The sequence below is a fragment of the Tetrao urogallus genome (genome assembly GCF_951394365.1).
Source record: "Tetrao urogallus genome assembly, chromosome: 6".
Taxonomy (NCBI): Eukaryota; Metazoa; Chordata; class Aves; order Galliformes; family Phasianidae; genus Tetrao; species Tetrao urogallus.
The window spans coordinates 19,108,268-19,128,361 of NC_136819.1; the positions used below are offsets into that span (position 1 = coordinate 19,108,268).

At 38.4% G+C, this 20,094-nt stretch overlaps 1 protein-coding gene across 1 annotated transcript in view; it reads left to right on the forward strand.

Moving 5' to 3' along the window:
- Positions 1–20,094, forward strand: part of CD44 (CD44 molecule (IN blood group)) — a gene marked incomplete at both ends in the record, with an annotated part of 54,843 nt that overhangs the window by 2,214 nt on the left and 32,535 nt on the right. Inside the window, one exon of the mRNA XM_079536880.1 lies at positions 19,634–19,799. Within this exon, the coding sequence (XP_079393006.1) occupies positions 19,634–19,799 (166 nt within the window). The remainder of the gene's footprint in view (positions 1–19,633; positions 19,800–20,094) is intronic.

Genomic DNA, 20,094 nt, shown 5'->3' on the forward strand with positions numbered 1-20,094 from the left:
TGGTAATCTGCAAATGAAGTAGATTAAATAAGCTATTTGCACTTCTTTGTGCTTTTTATTCACTTGTGTGTGTGTTGGCTATTCTCCCAAAGTTGCCAAGAAACTTGAATGAAGTTCGCTTTGACTTCCATCATTGTTTTTGTTAATGGAAAAGTTATATGTCTGCCCTTGAACTGCTCTCACACAAAGAGCCAACAATACATGGCAGAAGATTGTCTTGCTATCTTTGGAGAAATATTTGTTGCTTCTTTAGTTCTCGGTGTTCACCACAACGCAGAGCCATTACCTTTAAAACAGGAAGAGAAAGGCTTAATGAGAGAAGATAGCATCGTACAAGTGAGGAGAACTTCTTTAACTAAATGCTTTTAAAACCACTGGTAGCTCAAGCCACAATGAAATGAACCGTTCTCCCATACCTGGCGTGTCTTTCTTTCCAGAACTGTTCCCATGCCTTTCATAGGCCAAGGAAGGCCTGTACTTGAAGGCTGTACAAATACTGTGGTAATTTATCTAGTACCTAAACATGCAGGAGGTTCGACTGCAGCAAGAATGTGCTAGCATCTTGAGATGTCCTCAGCTGCTGATAGACAAGTATAAACAGTAGAGTAAAGCATGAGCTCATTGCTGCTAAAATACTTGATATTGTAGAAAAGAAGTAAAAAAAAGGAGTAAAAAAATTGTTTTTATTAATGGACAGCAGCAAAAGCATTTCAAATGAAAGACCGTGGAAAAAAGCAGAAAAAAATACAGTGAGGAAAAATGATGAGGATCTCAAAGTGATATTTGGTTGCATGGTCAGGAGCACAATGGATTTGTGAATAAACTAAAATTGGTTATATAGATATCATAAGCCTTGAAGAATTTTAACTTAGAGAAGAAATCTGAAAAGTATCTAGGCAGGAAACTAGTGTAAACCTCTGCAAAGATTTCCACTAATTTAGAAACCAACTGTAAGCTGTGGGGAAAAATAAGAAATTAGTAATAAATCAAGACTGCAATAGCCATCAAGTTAACCTATAATAGGAATGGAGTATATAGATGTGTGAAAAGTTAGAATAAGTAAAATCAGAACTTTTCATATGGCAGAGGAAAATATAGAGGTGAAATCTGTGAGATATGTGTTAATTAAAAAGTAAAGGACAATCAATAAAATATGGCAACGCTCTTGCCAAAGCAAAGGTGGTATTCAGAGGGAACAGCTAAAAAGCAATGATAATTAGGTTTGAAAATAGGTTGCTAAGAGATATTTTTTCTAAGAAGTGATTACATAAAGAGATTGGATAAATGCCTTAAAAGGACAGTTTGGATGTTGGTGATCGTGCTCCTGGGTAAGAAGATGGAGTAGAAGTCCTGTGGTAACTGTGTTTTTGCTTTGAGAAAAGGGTAATTTTAGTTCTGAGTGCAGTTGACTCGTAGCGAAATATGTCATAGAGAAAGCAGGGGAAAAAATGATAAAGAGAGGAAAACTGTGCCCAAGAACTTTGGGGAAATTCCAGAGACGATGTAACAAAGCTTCCACACTGGCTTTCTCATCTTCTTGCTCTGTATTTCTGTTCTGACACTAACGAGCATGTGCTAGTATAGACTAAGGCAATTTTCAATCCCATATAACATATATTACATTATTTTCAAAAACATTGATGTTTCTTTGAAAGAGAATCCCATGCAAAAGAACTGTTCTCTGAAATTGTTTTCCCAGGACTAAATCTGAATGTATATGGCTAGCTCACAGAGAGGATAATGGTGAAATGGCCAGGACCAACTTGCCTTCTCTGAAAAGAATACAATAGTGTACCAGAGTAAGTGATGCTGTTCAAAATATGATATATAAGCATCAAATGATAACCAAGAGCACTTATTAATCAAATTTGGGGTTTTGGCTCTGAATTGAATTTTTAGACTACAGAATTTCAGACTTCAAGTGGAAAGTGAACAAAGTGAGAGAAGCAAGACTAAGGTTGGGATTGTCACCTGTACCTCTCTGTTAAACATGTTGTGGTTGGTACTGAGTAAAACCCACTCCTACAGCCTACTTTTAGTGGTGTATCTGGTGGCTTGGACCATTCTCTGTGGTCTATCGGCAGCTGGAAGGGAGAGACACTTTGGAGCAGCCTCTGCCTTTTTCCAGATGGTGCCAGAAATTCAGGAGCACTGTTGTCTGTCACTCCAAGAGAGGTAATAGTCATTTCAAAGCCAGGCTTACAGCCATCAGACACTGTAATTGTCAGTGACCATTGTGGCTGCTGTTAATAGGGGTGGCAGAGAAAATTGTTTCAGCCCTGCATGTTTATCAGCTTCCTTCCCGTGAAATCACAGGGCTCTACACGGCGGCATTAGCAGCAGTATCAGCAGCAGCTGGTGGTGATTTTCATCCCTCGCTGGGGCCCACCCCACCCAAGGCACAGTGCAGAAGCCCGGTGATGCATGAATGAATCTGCAGGCAGCGATGTGCAACAGCAGCCAGCAGAGGAAAGAGGGGTTTTCCTCGGAGAATCCTCTCAGTCAGACGGAAAGTTCAGCTAATTGCAACTTAAAGTTCAAGCCTCTGCAACTGTTTGCTGCCTAAAGAAACCTGCTGTCATTTTTGGAGTCTGTGCATACAATTAAACATGTAATTGAATTCCCTTTTGTATGCACTGGATTTGGGACTTTCCAGTTCCTGTATAAGACAACACTGGCTGTGTTTTATAGTGCAGCAATCTTACTTCAGAACTATAACCTTCAATTCTCATTGGGGAAAAAAAAAGGAAGAAAAAGAAAGAAAACAGAAATAAATTGAATAATCAAACTTTAGTAATTACCAGCAGGTAGACTCCAGAAACAGCACCAATTCAAAGTAAAAATCAGAGACCCGCATTTACAGTTTGAAAAATACATTGCTTTGCTTTTTTTTTTTTTCTAGTAGTGACTGGACACGATTCAGTGGCTGGAAGCTCTAACAGACTGTGCTATGTGTTGACACAAAAGGAAAAAAAAAAAAATGAAGCAACCTCAGACATGCTGCAGCTGTGGTAAAACTTCCGTTGCTGTCTTTGCTAATGATCCTGTCCCAACAGCAACGTGAGATGGCTGCAAAAGAGTGCCAGGCACAGGCGGGCAGCTGGTAAGGGAGAGGGTTTGAACCAGTGATCATCAGCTAGGCAGATAATGTCTATTTTAGTAGATACCTGCTTTTGTAAGTAAGAAGGCTGTCCTTGACATAAGATATAACACCGAAAAATCTGTTGTTCTGTAGCTTTGCTTGATTATAGTTGTCTCACAGGGACAGTGAGTTAGCAAGGCTCATGGTGAAACGGGTTCTCAGAAGTATATTTCCCTAGGGGGCTTTTTTATTGTTATTTTTGTTAATGGATAGGTGTCTGTAAAGCAGCAGGGTGTGGTATGTGTGGGCAGAGGTGATGAGCAGCTCCCTGCAGCATTCCCATGCAGAAGCGAGAGGTGAACTGGCACAGAGCGCGTGGTCGGTGCACAGCCAGCACCCCTGGGCAGAGCAAGCGAGCCGGGTCAGGCAGCACACAGGCCTCCGGCCAGCTCGGGGGCTGCCCCGCCAGCAAACTGGCAGCTGCTCTGAGAGAATGTGTCTTGCTGCTGGGCGAGTGCAGCAGCCTGGGACTGTATCACACCTACCTCTGCCATGCAACTTGAGCCTTTTCAAAGAGCAGGCAGAGCACATGTGCCCGCTCAAGGCAGGCCAAGGAAGCCAGGCAGCTGCTCCTCTGTGCTGTGGAGGAACGTGGAGGTGAAGGCGGTGGTGTGGTTTGGCTGTGCAGAGGCAGCCAGGCTCCTGCCTCCATCCAAGAGTACCAGTGGAGCTCCTATGCAGGGACTGTGGAGTGGTTAACTGCAGAGCTTCAAGGGAAAGTAGTTTTGCCCATTATAAAGAAACATGATTCATTAGTAATGAAGAAACCGAGGGTGAAGCCTGAGCTCATTTCATGGTTTGCTTTCACTGGCTTCCCTGTTCTTCCTTCTCCTTCCTGATTAGGTGTCCTCCATTCACACCTTTTCCCTTTTCCATTGTTTTCAGCCATGTAAGTGTAGAGAAAATGCCTCTTTTGTTAGTGAACCTCCAGATTTATAAATGTACTCTTTTGTTCTCTGTTCCTTATTGCTTACGCGTAAGTTTGGCATGTAGGAACATTTAAAACATAGAAATTAAATAATATTTATTCGGTGTTCAAACCAATTTCTCCAGAAGCAGTCTTATTAAAATCAGATAAAATTTCTCCATCACTCTGATGGTTCTGTCCTATTTCCTCGTGTGTATGTTATCCATACACACACTGGAGACTGGCAGTTATTTTCACTGCAATAACATTTGCTTCCTGTTAGAACACAGCCTACACAATATTTCATTTTCTTTAAAAGTTTCTTTTCAGGACTGATACTTCCCTGATAAGGGATGTTTGAAGCCGTTTGGCAAATGAGAACTTATCTAAATCTTTTGTCCTGCTGTCAAACTGAACACTTATTTAGCTTCAAGAACTTTAAAATTGATTTAATAATTAACAGAAGGATGATGTATTAAATCTATTAATGTTTCTTTCCTGTTTGAGGCAGAAACTTTGTAATGATAACTACCATTTCTTTTCTTGATATCATAGGACTGTTTTGCACAAAGGCTTGATACTCTGGGAAAGCTGAGTGTCAAGAGTCACAAAATGACTCAGCAAGACAGGGGAAGACCCAGGAGCAGACCTAGTGCCCTTGACCACCTTGTAGGTGGGTCATTTGGTTGCCATGCCAGAATATCACATAACCAAAAGGCTATGGATTTGGAGAATTTGAGTGTCCCTATGCAGCAACTGTGTGTATCCAGTTGGTAGCCAAGTGTATCTTTTAGATTCACACACTGTCTGTTGAAGAACAGCTTCTACCTATTTCCCATCTTCCCCATTAATCCATCTCTCTGTGGCATTTGGCTGAAGCAGTCCAATAAACTTGGACTCTTATCAGCCTTTGTCTGTGATAAAGGAATAAATCTATTTAATACAGTAAAAAAACTGCTGCTCAGCAGCAAAGTCATTCTCAGACAAAAGGGAATGTGGAGACCAAGCTCTTTCATGAGGCAGGCCTCAGTGAAGGCTCAAGGAATATGAAAATTCTCTTCTTCACCCTTTTTTTATTTCATTTCAGCCTTCTATGCTGGCAAGTCTGACTTGCTATCCTTGGGATTAATGAGAGGCTAACAAGGCAGAGAATCCACTGACTTCCAAAGAATGATGTTAATGAAATGTCACTCTTATTTTGGAGTGGCAAAAATCACTGCCTTCTTGGGAGGAGAAAAAGCACAGAACTCTTCTAGCACAGAAAATAAAAATGCTTCGCTAGAAGTGTCGCATTGAGCACTACTAAAACTCCACTTTCCCAGAATATAACAAATTCTTTTTATAGCTACAGAGAATTGGTACTTGGTTTCCATTGATATCTGAATGGACGTGGCTAAAGTTATAGACAGGCAGCTGTCAAATTCCCAGTCCTTGTATGTATAGCTGCAACAGGCAGGCACTGTGAGTACGTGAGGCAACTTCCCACGGTGACTAACTAGAGAGAAGTTTCTTTCCTGCTTTTGTGGCTTGCCTCAGAAAAGCCTGAATCCATTTGCTCACTGCTCTGGTGTAAAAGGTTGCAGAGCTTTTCTCAGGATGCATATGACTTTTGTATCTCCTGATATTTCCATTAGATCAGTCCCATTCATTCTTTTTCTTACGGCTGTATTTCCTGGCTGCTTGTTGGATGGCAAGTGGTCTGGGTAGTTCAGCTTTATGTTCTCCACCTCTCCTTGGCCTGCCAAGTCTCACACATTAGCTAGTAATGATGCAGCTGGTGTTCATCCTGAACATAGTGCAGCATTAACTGGCTTTTAACACAGAGAAGCAGAGCAAAGTAGAAGGCTAAGGCCAGCACTGTTATGTTTAGGCATGAGAATTAGATAGCATTTTCTGTCTGTATGGGTTTCTGAGAATTGGAGAAAAGCATGATCATCCAGTTCTCCATGAGAAGGCACGTCCTGTGATTTAGATACTATTGAGATCAATGACTGCATCTGAATGTATTTTCTATTAACTCTTTGCTGAGAGGATATTTTTGTCTAAGCAGTTCATAGGACAAGTAGTTCATGATTCTGGAGTTGGAGGTGTTTTTTTTCTTAAGTTGTTTCATATTTCCTAAGAAAACCTGTTACATGTATATGTGCCAGTGCAGTCCAGTAATGATAAATTAGACAAGAGTAAAAAATATATTGTCTGCAAAGCAATGCAAAACTGGTACAACGATGCCTTTAAGGATCAGTGGCATTTTTATCTGAAATTTCACATTTGCAAATGAATGAATTTCTTAGTGACCTTCCTTTGCTGAGCAAAAGAGGAAAAGTTCAAAAAACTTTCTACTTGACTTGGTTACCCTTCAAAACAAAATACGGACAAGCTTACTTTTGTTGCTTTTGTGTTGTCACAAGAGGTAAAAAATAGCCACAGCATTGAAAGTCTTGAGCTCAACAGGGGCTATATATATTAACAACCTATAAAAGCGCTGATAAAATCTATTGTTACAGAACTGCATCGTCAAAATGCAGTGCTCTCTTCTGAACGCATGCTATATTACTTTAAACATTTGAATTGGACATGAACACGTGTCTGAAATGTTCTCTTTCATTTGTCGCTTGCTGGATTCTCTCTGATACTGCAAAAGAAGAACTTGGGTTTTTCTTAAAGAGAACTCGAATGTTTACTCTTTCTCAATATATTACTTCAGAAATAGGAGATGTCTCTGATGAAATTTAGTTCTGTAGTCATTCTCTTTCCTGTATAACATGGAGTTCGTGTAAATGTTACAACATTTGGTCTGGAGAGATCAGCTGTCTCATCTGATGCATTTTGTCAACATAAATAGCACAGTTGGAATCAGGCGTGAATGTGTTTAAGTCACCATAGAAACTGATATCTGAGTATATTGTCATTTAATGAATAAAAGACCTTAGGTAGTGAGTGCCAAGTGAATTGACAGATACGCTCATTGTAGACAAGAAAAACTAACCTTTTTTGTAGTACTTTGGAAGTTAGTGATGTTGCCCCCACCTTATATGTGGGGAAATGGAGAGAAAGCAAAATAACTTATCCAGCAATGTAGCTGGAAACAGAAAATTTTCTCCTAAGCCTCAGCATGGTGCTCCATTCACAAGATAAGTGTTTTTTTTGTTTGTTTTTTTTTTTTTTTTTTAGTGTGGATTTGAGAAAGCAGCTGTGATTTTGTATACAAGATTATTTCAGCTGAAATAAGCATTTTTTTAATATTCAGAAGAGAAAAGTCCTCGAGTAAAATTCTTCCACTTGCAGAAATTTACAAGCGTAGAGAGAACTGGAGCATTTCTAGAAAGCTGGCATCTTAAAATAGGAAACTTCTTAGTTACTGGCTGCTTGGTAGTCTGCACCTGGCTACGCAGCCCTTACCACATTTGGACAATACATGTGAGAAAATATTCCTGTGTGTGTTTCATTATGAGCAAGAGATAAGCATTTTCCTAATTTGTGCAGCGCTTTATAAGCCATTGTTTGCAGACCTGCACTGAGATTACTGACCCTATCAGACACTTTACTGACTTTGTTGCTCATACTCGGTGCTCTGGCCATATCACTTTATCAGTACAAGTTACAATCTTATTGCTGTTGACTCAGGAAATTCAGAATGCAGCAATTGCAAGATAATTATACTAACACCTTTTATTAACACCTAACTCACCCTGATTTCATACGAATGTATCCACAATCATAGCTATAGCAACATGTTCATGTCCCGTGTAAGTCTATCTTTTGCCTTTTTATTTACTGGATCGATATCTCAAGTGGATTGCTAAGCACCCAGTATCTCCCATTCTTTCAGAATAAATAGTGTTAAGAGTCAGATGAATTAGCAGAATTTCAGAAGTTGGTTGTATGATGTGCCTAAGACACTTTCAGATTGCTCAGGACTCTTAGAGACTCTATATACAATGGCTGATAGTAGATCATCCTAAAAAGTGTTCCCACCCTGCATCAGCTACTTCTGCTGTTTCTAAGAGCTACCTCTACTTTGTGTAAAGAACTTCTTACTTCTCGTTTTTCTTAGTATGCAATGACATCTTCACACTTCTGTTCTCAGTGTCCTTTACTGGTTTCCTTTCTTTTTCATGTCTGCTGTAAACTTTTTGGTCTCAATTCAACTTGTACTTTTGTACCTACTCATCATGAAGGGGAATCACACAAGATCTGTTATTTACTTTGTCTAATGTATTTGACTTTTTTTTCTTCTAGAATGTAATCATTTTTCTTCCAAAAATACCTATTTAAGCTTTTCTACTTATGATGAAGACATATGTCTGATTTGCTATTTGAATTGACTTTTGCTCAAAGTGAATCTGACTTCTTAATACTTTCCAGTCTCGGGAAAATTACAGCACATGAACTGAGTTCTGTCACTTCATCATTTGCTATTGAAATGTTGACATAATTTTGAATCTTTTCATAAAATCCACATATATTTCATTAAAATAAAAGATTATAAGGATCTGTGAGCACCACAGCAAAATCACTGGATTCACTTCAGGAAGACATTGAATCCACTTCTTGAGGATTATTGTCTTCAAACAGAAGTGTTCATACCTAAACTCATGTAGGATTTAATGTAGTACTGGAATTCACAAAATACCGAGTTCACACTGCTAGTACTTCTTTCCCATTCTTCCCTCATGCACGTGAATCTTTACTCCCAAATATCTGGGGACAGCAATAAAGTAGGACAGATATATGAGGCATTTTGCAATTTTCCCTATATTTGCAATAACAACAAATTTATACGCGTCCTAATGATAATTGCAAACAATAGGAATAGCATTTTCCTAAAACGTTTCTTAAAAGATTCAAGACTAGAACTGTAAGGATTATTTAAGAAATTGAGCTGAACATCTAACTTGATACACAAACAACCTGTATGTATCTTATGAAAATTTCTTGCTAGTTGATATTTTTGGTAGAAATCTCAAGATTTTTGAAACTTCTGTACAGATGGGTAGAGATGCGTGGCATCCAGCAAATGGAAATATTGTGCCACCAAAAGTTCCAGAAGAAGCTGCCTGCTGGCCTAGGCATTTTTGTTACAGGGTTTGTGATCCCAGCCCCTGAGGTATTGGAAAAATAGAAGGAAGAGTGGGTGTGACACTGTTCTCTTCCATTGCAAGGAGATTGTACTGATTTAAGTGCCTTTAACTTTTCCGTTGACTTGCATGGACTCCAGATGGGATTTGATTAAGACGATTGTGTTAATCATTGCACGTACTTATAGAAAGTGATCATTTTCAAAACTGACTTTTTGTTTGAATATATACTGCAGATCACAAACCAAATCTTTCTGCCGATGAAAATCTTGGGCTTTTTCACTGTCTGTCCTAATTCTTCTGGAGTTAAATTTCACCATTTTCAGGAAATGCATATGAAATAATCATTTCATGAGTCTGATTTTTTTTCAGTACTTTGTAGTATACTTTGCAGTGATCCTAAAAGTGCCCTGGTTGCCATCGCTCTGTTGAAGTTGTACTCGTGGCTTGGTGCTTCTTGTGTTTTTACAGTGAGACTCACACTGGGATCAACGTACTCATAAAGTTAGAAGTTTTTGCCAAACGTTGTTTCAAATAAGTAGCTTTCTTCAAGTTTTGTTCGTGATTTAATTATCATTCAGCATCTAATTGGGTTGTGTAAGTGGCTGGTCATAGATTCATCCAATTGTTTGTTAGGGCAGTGATTGTTCAAAGAAACACGAGTATCAGTGCTTTTAACTCCTGCATATTCTGCAGGCCTTGGGGATGCAGATGATACCATATGTCATTGGCCTTTTCTCTTTTTTTTTTTTTTTTTTTTTTTTTTTTTGTGAAAATCACAAGCATTCAGTAGTAGTGTTTTATGCATGTTTCTAACTTCAAAGCTGTGTACAAAAGTTGCATCTATATTTTTAATCTGAGAAAGCTGAATCTACTATGAGTCATTAAAATATCTGTTACACTGGAGATTTCAGTGCTCCGCTTTGAGTCACCAGTGAGGTCTTGGTCAGGTTGAATGAATTACTGGACAATATTTCAATCGATATGCAGTTAAGAATTAGGCACCCTCATTAATTGTTTAAAATTGTGCTATTATTTTGCAAGGTACTTCCTTGCGAATTCATACAAGAAACTTCTTTTAAAAAAAAAAATTGTTCTTTTTCTAGCTTTTTCCAGATGTTTTGGGTGGGGATGTGAAAGAAACTGTGTATGAGTTTGTCTACATTGTGAGGAAGCTGAATGCTGAATAAGGACTGACAAGGACTCCTGTTTGTCCTTTGACATCTTAGTATGTAAGGCATATTCTAAGAAGCCTTGTTCCTTTCTTGTTCCTTTTGTGTCTACCAGGCTAATATTCTCTTTACATTAGCTGTCTAGCCTTCAGAGCTTTTAAAAAGATTTTTGAGGTTCCTATAGCTCTTTTTTTTTTACAGGGGCCTTGTTCAAGGCAGTGATAATCTTTTTTTATTCAATGTCTTTTTTTCTTCTTTTCAGTTTTGATCATTGATTGCTTTTCTGTAATGAACTTGTAAAAATTCTGTGAACGTTTACTAGAGGTTTTCATGGGGGATTTTTTTCTTTAAGTCCAGAAAATATTTACCAAGAAATCAGAGTTTTAAATGTTAGGTGAAAAACAGCCTCAACTCTCACCTGCTATTTTTATTCGCTAGCATGCTGCAAGTTGGTGGAATTTAAAATCTATCACTTAATTGGAGTTGTTGATCTTATATCTGATTTTGTATGAATCTTTTATCTAAGTAACCACAAAACTTTAATCAGGCTTCCCATGACTTCTCAAAGCTTAGATGGAGGCTGACTGCAAAACTTGTAAGAACACAATAAAATAACAGGGTAATAGTTTGCTCTTACAGTGTTCTTTATCAGTCAATCTCAGATTGCTTTGTTAGGGAGGTTAGTTGCAAACTGAGGCAAAGAGAGATGAATTGGTGTATCTGCATTATACCAGCAGGTAAATGACAGAGCAGGGAATAGACATAAGGTGCTTTGAGCTCCAGGCTTGGGATCTGTCTGCTGAGAATCTATGACCAGCCACTTACACAACAGCTTTTCCCCTGCTTTTGTCCCAAATGACATAACAGTTTGCTTTCAGTCAAAAAAATGAAGATCAGACTCCAACTATTAATCACCAGCTTTCGTTTCCTGCACATTTCTTCACCTGGATTGCGTGGAACCAGTCCCAACTGATTCACTATGCAGTCCTTGTTATTCAGTCTTTGGGGTTAGACTGCTTATTGTACAGCCTGGAGCACTGCTGGTATGACAACGATGATCATGTTTTCATCATGTGCAGGGGGGCATATCTGATAACTGTCTAATTCCAAGACTATGATTTCACTGCCTGCAATTTTTCCGAAGAGGTGCTGCACAGCTGTACCATGTTCTAGTGGAGTCTGAAGGCTTTCAACCCACTGCTGGGTAAAGCTATTGCAAAGAAAGTAATATTAATGTCAGCAGCAAGGAAGTTTATCGTAAGTGATGACACTGTATAGGCTCACTCAGGATGTTTATTAGAACAACTGTTGCCAAGGAGATGAAGAAAGTTTGGAAGATGCATTAGCAAACTTTTTCTCTGCAGCAAATGCTGAGGAACTAAGCATATTTCTTGTACTTACTTGCATTCTGAATGCTTTATTTGATAAGTGCCACTCCTCCTCCTGCCATCCCCCCGTTTTTATGAAGGTAAATTGGTAGTCAGGGAAACTATCATACTAAGATTCTGATGATCTCTAAGTATCAGCAATCAAATAGATAATGATTTTGGTGGCCTGTAAGTATATATAGGGGGAAGAACAACTTAGAGGGAAGCCAAGAACTTGAGCTCTGTTTTACATGCTTTTTTGAATGGGCGCTGACTGAAGTAGCACAGAGACCTGAGGGATACTTATTAATATCTGGTAGGGAAAGCAGATCATCCTACTGCAGGTCACCCTTTTCATACTGTTGTCCATATCCCTGCCACATCTCTCCTTAGTACTTTCTTTTCATTTCAGAGGGTAACCTGAGTCCACTTGGCTCATAGGGTAATCATGGCTAAGTCATGGCTTTTTACATAGTTAACAATTAACAGAGACGTAAGGAAGCTACAATCTTATTTGCCTTTTCAGCCAAAATTACTACGTTCTCAAATATAACTGCATAGCAGGAACAGCTTTGGCATAACTTCAAAGAAAGGTCTGATTTTATAGCTCTGAATCTATGGAGACATCTTCACTTTCTTGTCACCACACCCAGCTATTAAGAAAATGCTGTTTCTATTTACAGCAGACAGCCCTCACTGCATGCAGGTAATTCCTTTTCAAGTGTGTTCCTGGACTTTGCTGCCTTTAAAAAGCCAGCTGTGCAGAGATTTTCTTTCTGAATATTAGCAATCTGTTAGAGATGCAGCTGTGATCTTTTTCTCTCATGAAAATTTTCAAGATTCAGAAAAGTCTGTTAGATTGCCCTGATTGAAGTCTGAATGAGTTATGGAATGCAAAGGAGAGCTATGAAGATGAGGAATGGTCTGGAGTGCAAAGTGTATGAGGAGCAGCTGAGACAGGAGGTGGACTTGATGATCCTTATGGGTCCCTTCCAACTGGGGATATTCTATGAATTTCCTATGCCAAACTGAAATAAAAATAAGAAATTAAAATTAATTCTACAAGGAAATGTTGGACTGGTTTCCTTAAACTGTCAACTTATATTGAAACCCAGTAAGTAATTTTTTTTAAAATTAATTTAATTTAAAATTAAAATTAATTACTTTAAAAAATAATTATTTTTTGAAAATGTTTTTCTTTCCTCTTAGTTTATGCGAACTAATTGTTTCAAAATGAGAGAGTTTTAAACTGAAGAACAAAACTTTTCACAGATTCACAGAATATCTCAAGTTGGAAGGGACCCACAAGGATCACTGAGCTTGAAGTATCCACAAGGAATACTTAGAAAACAGAAGATATGGTTTATAACCACTGTATCTGGAAATATATTTCTTATAAATTACTTTAAATTTCGCAACTTGGCAGGATACCAAGGAAAGTGTTTCATCTGCCAACTCCCAGGAATCTGTAAATTACTTTTACCTTGTGCCAGCCATTATTTGGAGAGGCCTTGCATATGATGTAGGTGGCTTATTTCCAGTTTTTTTCCTCTGTTTTCTATAGAGAATGGGGACTAGAAGAACAAGAATCACAACTGGGAGAAAATAAAAACATCACCCATCCACGCTACATGACAAACAAGTTGCTTGATCCCTGGCACTTTTTTGTTGTGATGGTAAAGCTCTACAACCTCACACAAACACGCTTGCTTAACTCACGTGGATTCTGCAGAATTTGACTTCTAAATTTTCATCAGTGTGTAGTCATGCCAGTTTAGAGTCAGATTTTCCCGGTACAGCTTTCCTTTCCCCATCATGCCCTGAGGGATTCAGGTGTAGGTGTGTTTTAACGATGTCGACACGTGTCTATTAGTGAATGGGGCTGGGACTAATGAATCATTTTACATAACCAAATGAACAGCTATCCAGTGGTTTCCAGCAGTACTGACCTGGGCTTTAGTCCAACTTCTGACATCAAGGTGAAAGCTTCTGCATGCCCTCACAGTTGCCTGGACTGTGAATTGGTGTAGGGAATGGATTTACTAATAGACTCTAAAGAAATGGTGGAATAATCAGCAAATAATCAAGTCATTTGGGCCAGCATGTATCTTTTAGGTGATCACTGAACAATATTTTTGTTTATTCAAGTTCTCACAGATGTCACAATTACAGTAGTTGTGCTTTCTTAGTATTTCTGCAGACAGAATGTCTTGGCTTCTGAAGTCTTTCATGAACTCATCCCACGTGTGTTTTGTATTCAGCATTATGATTTAGCCATAAAGCAGTTTTCCCAGTAAGCATTTAAAAAGCAAACACTAACTGTAGATAGATCTGAACCGAAAACCAAGCTCTGACTCATATACAGATCTTACAGTCCTATCATCCATTTTCTAGATTTGCTTAGAGAGGAAAATTAATTACCAGGAGCTCTTTTTAAAAGGATTTTGATGTTTATAAAATGCCACTTTTCTCTTATTCTTTATCAGCACTAAAACAGGCACTAACATTAATAGTGTTGATAACAGTAGTAAGCAAGTTGATCCTTTTCCAAAGTGTCAGTACAAGATTAAATAATCTATACAATTAAATAATCTATGATTCTAAGGAAACATTTGCCCATTTATATCTGCCTGAAGCCTGAAATCTGCTTAAGAAACTTAGAACAAATCTCTTATTAGCTAAGAGTAGAAGCCACATAAGCAAATAGAGAATGAAACTGTCTGCAACTTTAGTTCTGTCCCTGTTTTCAGACCCAGTTAATCACACTGTGGTCACCAGTCAATCATCCTGAACCACAAGCCAAAGAGGAAAATCCCCCTGAGAACAGCATACTAATGTTTCCTTTTTGTTGCCATGCAGTGATAAACACAGTGGTTTTACCAAGAAGATGATTAACAAGCTGATGTTCTTCTACAGGTTTTCTGTAAAGTGAAACAAGGTTTTCACAGGTCTTCCACTTCGTTTGCTTTGATGAATCTATGCAGTGATTAAAAAACCTTCATATATATATATATACCTTTATATACCTTTAAGTACATATATACGTATATATATATATACGTATATATATCATATGATATGTATGTATGTATGATATATATGATATGTATCATATGATATATATACGTATATATATATATACGTATATATACTCTCATATATATATGAGAGTCATTATCCACCTTGAGAATGAAACCACTAGGTTATCTCCTGAAAGCAATGAAGAGAAGAAAGAAGTGCATGAACCATCCACACAGTACATAAAACATCTTTCTGCAGAAGTTACTAGAGTGGGAAAAATTTACATGTGTCAGCACTACTCACTGTGAGTAAGGGTTGCAGAACCAGGATGGAAATGGAATTGCACCTGGCTTCTTATGGTGACAGCTTCTAACAAGTCTCTGGTATTAACAAATGGGGTGTAACTCACAATTTCATGAAGGGACAAGAAGGCTTTTTAGTCTATCTCATCTAGTTATATCACAACAGTGGGGTCTAGCTGGCAAATTCTCAGGAGAACAAGGATAGTAATCTGGGCTGAAAATCAGTAATCAAGTTTGGTTTAGATACAGGATTGGTAATAGCTTTAAAGGGTTTACTGAAGAAGAACTCGCAGCTGTTTTCTGAGTGTCTGTTCATGACCAAAAAAAAAATATTAACAAAAAGGAAGAGCTGGAGAGAGAGGCAGAGCACCAGAAGTCATAGGAAAGGAAGGGAGAAATGACTTGTGTTAATGTTTTCCGTGCTTTATAAAATTCAGTGCAAGCTTAAGGGCATTCCATGGCTTTGAGTTGAGTCAGCCAAGTCTCATGGTCTGGATGAGATTAATGATCATGACAATTCAGGCATGTTTAGTCCTTTTTCCTTTTTTAAGAGCTGTTATTAAACAGTGTTGTCTTTCAGCAGCAGCAAATCATGTGGGTGTCATGGACAAATCATGGCCTGTCAGCCCTCAAAGGCTGCCAACCTATAGGAGGGGGCAGTAGGGAAGGTTTGGGTGCCTGTTATGATTCTGCTCTGAGTCCACTCTGAATCAGCTCCTTTGAAACTTCATATGCAGAGAGGGGATCAGTAATAGTCTGGCACACGATGTGGAGCCATAATGTAAGAACTCTGGAGTTTGATTTCCAGGTTCCCTGACTGACTGCATAGTTCTGGTCAGTGTCCTCTGCATCTGTAGTTTGCCATATTTAAAATGTGGAAAATACTGCCTTCACAGAGGAGATGCTGGATTTATACAATGTGTTGAGACTATAAAACATTGTGAGTTGTAGGCATCACTGTTATCCTTTTTTCACACTCACCACTTCAAAAACATGTCTGCGCTGCAATAGTGTTGCAGACACTTTTAATAGCAGGTTTAGAAGATATAGTCAAAATAAGAACAAAGCTCTTCATCTCAACATTATTTTAGGGCAAAGTGCCAGCTAAGAGAATGGCCTCAAAACCAGTTTTGCAAATGAGATTGCCACATGTGTCCCTGGTGTTTCCTGGCCTGCCATATGATCTCACGCATTGCATGGATACGGCTTCCTGGGAGCCTCAGTCCTTCTGCAGTGCAGATGTTCAGAACACGTGCACTGCGCCTGGTGCTTACCAGAAGCGTCCTGGTGTGCAGGATGTACAGTGTTGGGCCAAGCTCAGCATTTCCATGGAAAACATGCGTGTGCAGAGTTGTACCCTACAAGTAGTTCTATTAAGGTTATTTGTGTAAATAAGCCTATTTATCCTCAGCAGTTGGAGGTTAGGGAACTGACTGCCTTAAAAATTGATTCCAATAGTGACTGGATCTCTGGGTGTTAACAGCACCTATGTTATAATGTTTAAAAGCCATGAGTAGACTGAAGTTTGGTTACAACTGAATCAAATTCCCTTTAAACAGAAGTGAACTTCACTTAATGTTTCAGCGAATCTATTATAAGCTGCAGGATTCAAATGTGATCCAAAACAAGGGGATGTGGAAATCTGCCTTCATAGCAGAAGTTCTTCAGATATGAAACTGAAGTTGTTGGAAGAAATGCTGATGTTCCAAAAAAACCTAGTTCCAAAATCACTGAATTTGTTACTTCTAACTAATACATCTTTGTGATATGACCTTAAAATATAATATAATCTAGAGCTTCACAGAGTATGCTTATTTATTAGGAAACATCGACCTGTCTTTTTCTACAGGGGAGAGAGAAATAAAAAGGGAAAAGTAAAGAGAAGACCCATCTGAGTTATTTACGCTTAATATAGCTGCTCATTAGACAACTTCCCGTATAATGTCAGGTTTCAGATCAGGAATATTTGGAGTAAAAGTCACTCAGGTGGCAGCAATGAGAGCGGCTCCATCTCATAGTTGAAGCCATGGGCCACAACCATCTGCACGGAGTAGCTCTTAGTTGTGCTGTCATGAGAAAATATCTGTTGGGATCTACAACACAAATGCCTGTTGAGTACATTTGTTGTGACTTACAGGCACGTTGTGTTGATGGCTTTTGAGCATGTTGTGCTGAGGCTTCTGTTGCTGAGGCTGTCATTTTATGTTAATCTACTTGCTTCTCCTTAGACTGGGAAACACAGACTTGTTGCGAAATATTGTCTTCCAGAGAAAAAAAGTACATTTGTTCGTGTTCTCTTCCTTCCGTACCAGCTCTTCATTCTTGCCTTAAAAACCTCTTGTGACATGGCTGTCATCAGAGAAAGTTTAATAAAACTATTTTTCTCTGGAAGAAAACATGTGCCAAAAAAGACGTTTTGAGAAAACATGTTAGACTTGCAGAAATTTTGCAAAACTAAAATTTGTGCTGCCTTAGTATTTTTGGATTACAAGTCATTAGAACTATTAATAAATGTTATCAATAAGATGTTATGTAACCTGTATCAATTATGTACACATGAAGTGCTTTTCTCAATGTATATAATTCTGTGGTAATGGAGTGGGAGAGAGATTTCTGACATCCTTTTTGTGGAAATGCAGTCCAAGTAATGATAAGGATTAATTCTATTACCTACAGTAAAAACGTTTAAGATTGGATGCACAGATATTGTGCTCCTTTGGATGAGTTGCCACCAATACTACTGGATGCTACTTATCTTGTGCATGGTCGTTGTCTTCCGATAAGCTGCACAGTCTGGATTTAATCTGCTGTTTTATCTCCTTGATTGTTTCCTGTAATTGTTTCCCGTTACCTGTGGACAGGAGCATTCCTTGCAGTGAATATGCAGGAGCAGTGAGTAGATACACTGTAGATACAATAACCTCAGTTTGCCAGTGAACAAAAGTAAGGGGAGAATGTGTACATCTTGATTAGTATCATTAGCTTTCACATCTTAGCTTTAGACAAAGGTAGACCATCAAGCAAAAATGGTGTTAGGAAGGTTGCTGGCTATTCACATAGAATTTGTCAATGAAAAAGAGCATGAAGTGCATTTGAGATATTTTGGGAAAGCAGCTGTTGTATGGCATCTTCTATTTCAAATAGATGGGGCGGACACCCCCATTTTTCCTTTTCTTGCACGTGGAATTCCCATTGAGATTATAAGTGATTCATGCTCCTCTCTTTGCTAGGAATATCAGGCCACTCCTATTAAGCATGCTCTGCAGTTGTCATTCTAGTCTGGAGTTGCTACCACACTTTTCTCTTGAGGGAAAGGTGGGGCAGGAACAAAGTTATTTCACGTTGCTTTGAAGCATCCTGATCTTTCCATGTTTTCTATATTGAAGTTATTATTTTTAACTCTTTCTTTACAGTTTTTGCTAAAATAAAAAAAAAAAAAGGACAACGAACAGATGTTCATATTTCCTCTCATTTTACTCAGGCACAGACTTAGCTTTGATTATACAGTCTTTTCACTCTTCAGCTGTTGAACTGTGTAGGCAGCATCTTTCCAACAGAGAGGAGCGGATGGTAATCTCCTCAGAGCCTCCAACCCTTTTGCCTTTCATTCAGTGTCTGTAGTGACTTGAATGAGACATTCCCCTCCCGTAGGCTTTGCATGTACTGCTTATTCAGGGTGAAGGCCGGGAAACGAATTGCACAATAGAGCTATGGCACCCATGATATTATTTTAAACTTATTCATTACTTTATTCTCATACTGCTTCTCTTCTAAAGATAATTCCATGTGCAAACATACACAGTATTATTTGAAACCCACCTAATACACTTTTTACTACTAAAAAAACTTACTGCAGTATATATTGAAATTCTAACGTGGGTTGACAATAGCATGTTTGTATTCAAGAGTGAGTTCAGAGTGCAGCAAGCAGAAGTCTTTCAAAATGAAGGGAAATGCTGTCAAAACTGAGGAACAAGGAGCGAGAGGTTGGTTCATGTGTCCTCACACATTATGTATGGCCAAGGTTTCACTTATTTGCTGGTAGAATAAGAAGAGCCTAAAGCTTGCCTTTCTGGGAGTATTTAACAGTGTTATGTTGTTCTAGTTCAGAATGTCTGTGCAGTTCTCTTCGGTTTCATATCAGGTAGATTCCCAGTGCAGTCTCCTGGCTTTAATAGGGTCACAATGAGATAAAGAAGAAACCTTATGATCATAAAGGTTTTGATTATACTATAATTTCATCTTTAAACGATTCTGCTTTGAATAAATGTTTTCAAATGCATTAGAATATTAGTTGGTTTTTTTTTGTTTTTGTTTTTTTTTTTTTTGCAGTAAAGTGGTCTCAAAGATTTTCACAACGTATTTGTATCTTCTGCATTGTTATTGTTGATGATAAAGCATGCTGTACTGGTGGACTTGCACTTTTGCATTTTTTGAAAGGTTGCCATGTGTCTGAGCCCAAGGAAGAAAAATATGGAGAAAGTGATCTAATTTAAAGTGCCAAATCTCTTTCTAAATGAATTAATATCTGCTGTTTGCTGCTGGCTTGCATTGAAAGAGTTATACTTGAAAATAAATCAATTTCAGGTCCTCAGTGAAGCATCAAGTCCAGTAATTTGTAATTTTCTTTTCTTTCAATCACAGAATTCAATGTAAGTTGCAGATATGGAGGAGTGTTTCATGTGGAGAAAAATGGTCGCTACAGTCTCACGCGAACTGAAGCAATTGAGCTCTGTAGAGCTCTCAATAGTACCTTGGCAACACTGGAGCAATTTGAAAGAGCTCATGAACTTGGATTTGAAACGTGCAGGTAAAGAATTTGAGGGGAAAAATTATATATTGTGACAAGGCCATCCATACTGTAATAATTACTGTTGTTGCTAATTGGATGGCCGTGTCATTCCTGAAGTAAGTTATATTATGTGATGAGAAAACCATCTTTCGGCACATGTACATTTGCACTGGGTTCTACAATAAGTCTTTGACTGCATATTCTTCTTACCAACTATCTTGAAGAAATCATGAACTCCTCCAGATAAAATGTAAAGATAGTAGAAGATTGAGAGCATAACAAACCATTAAGGGTGATGTTCGCTGTGTCACTG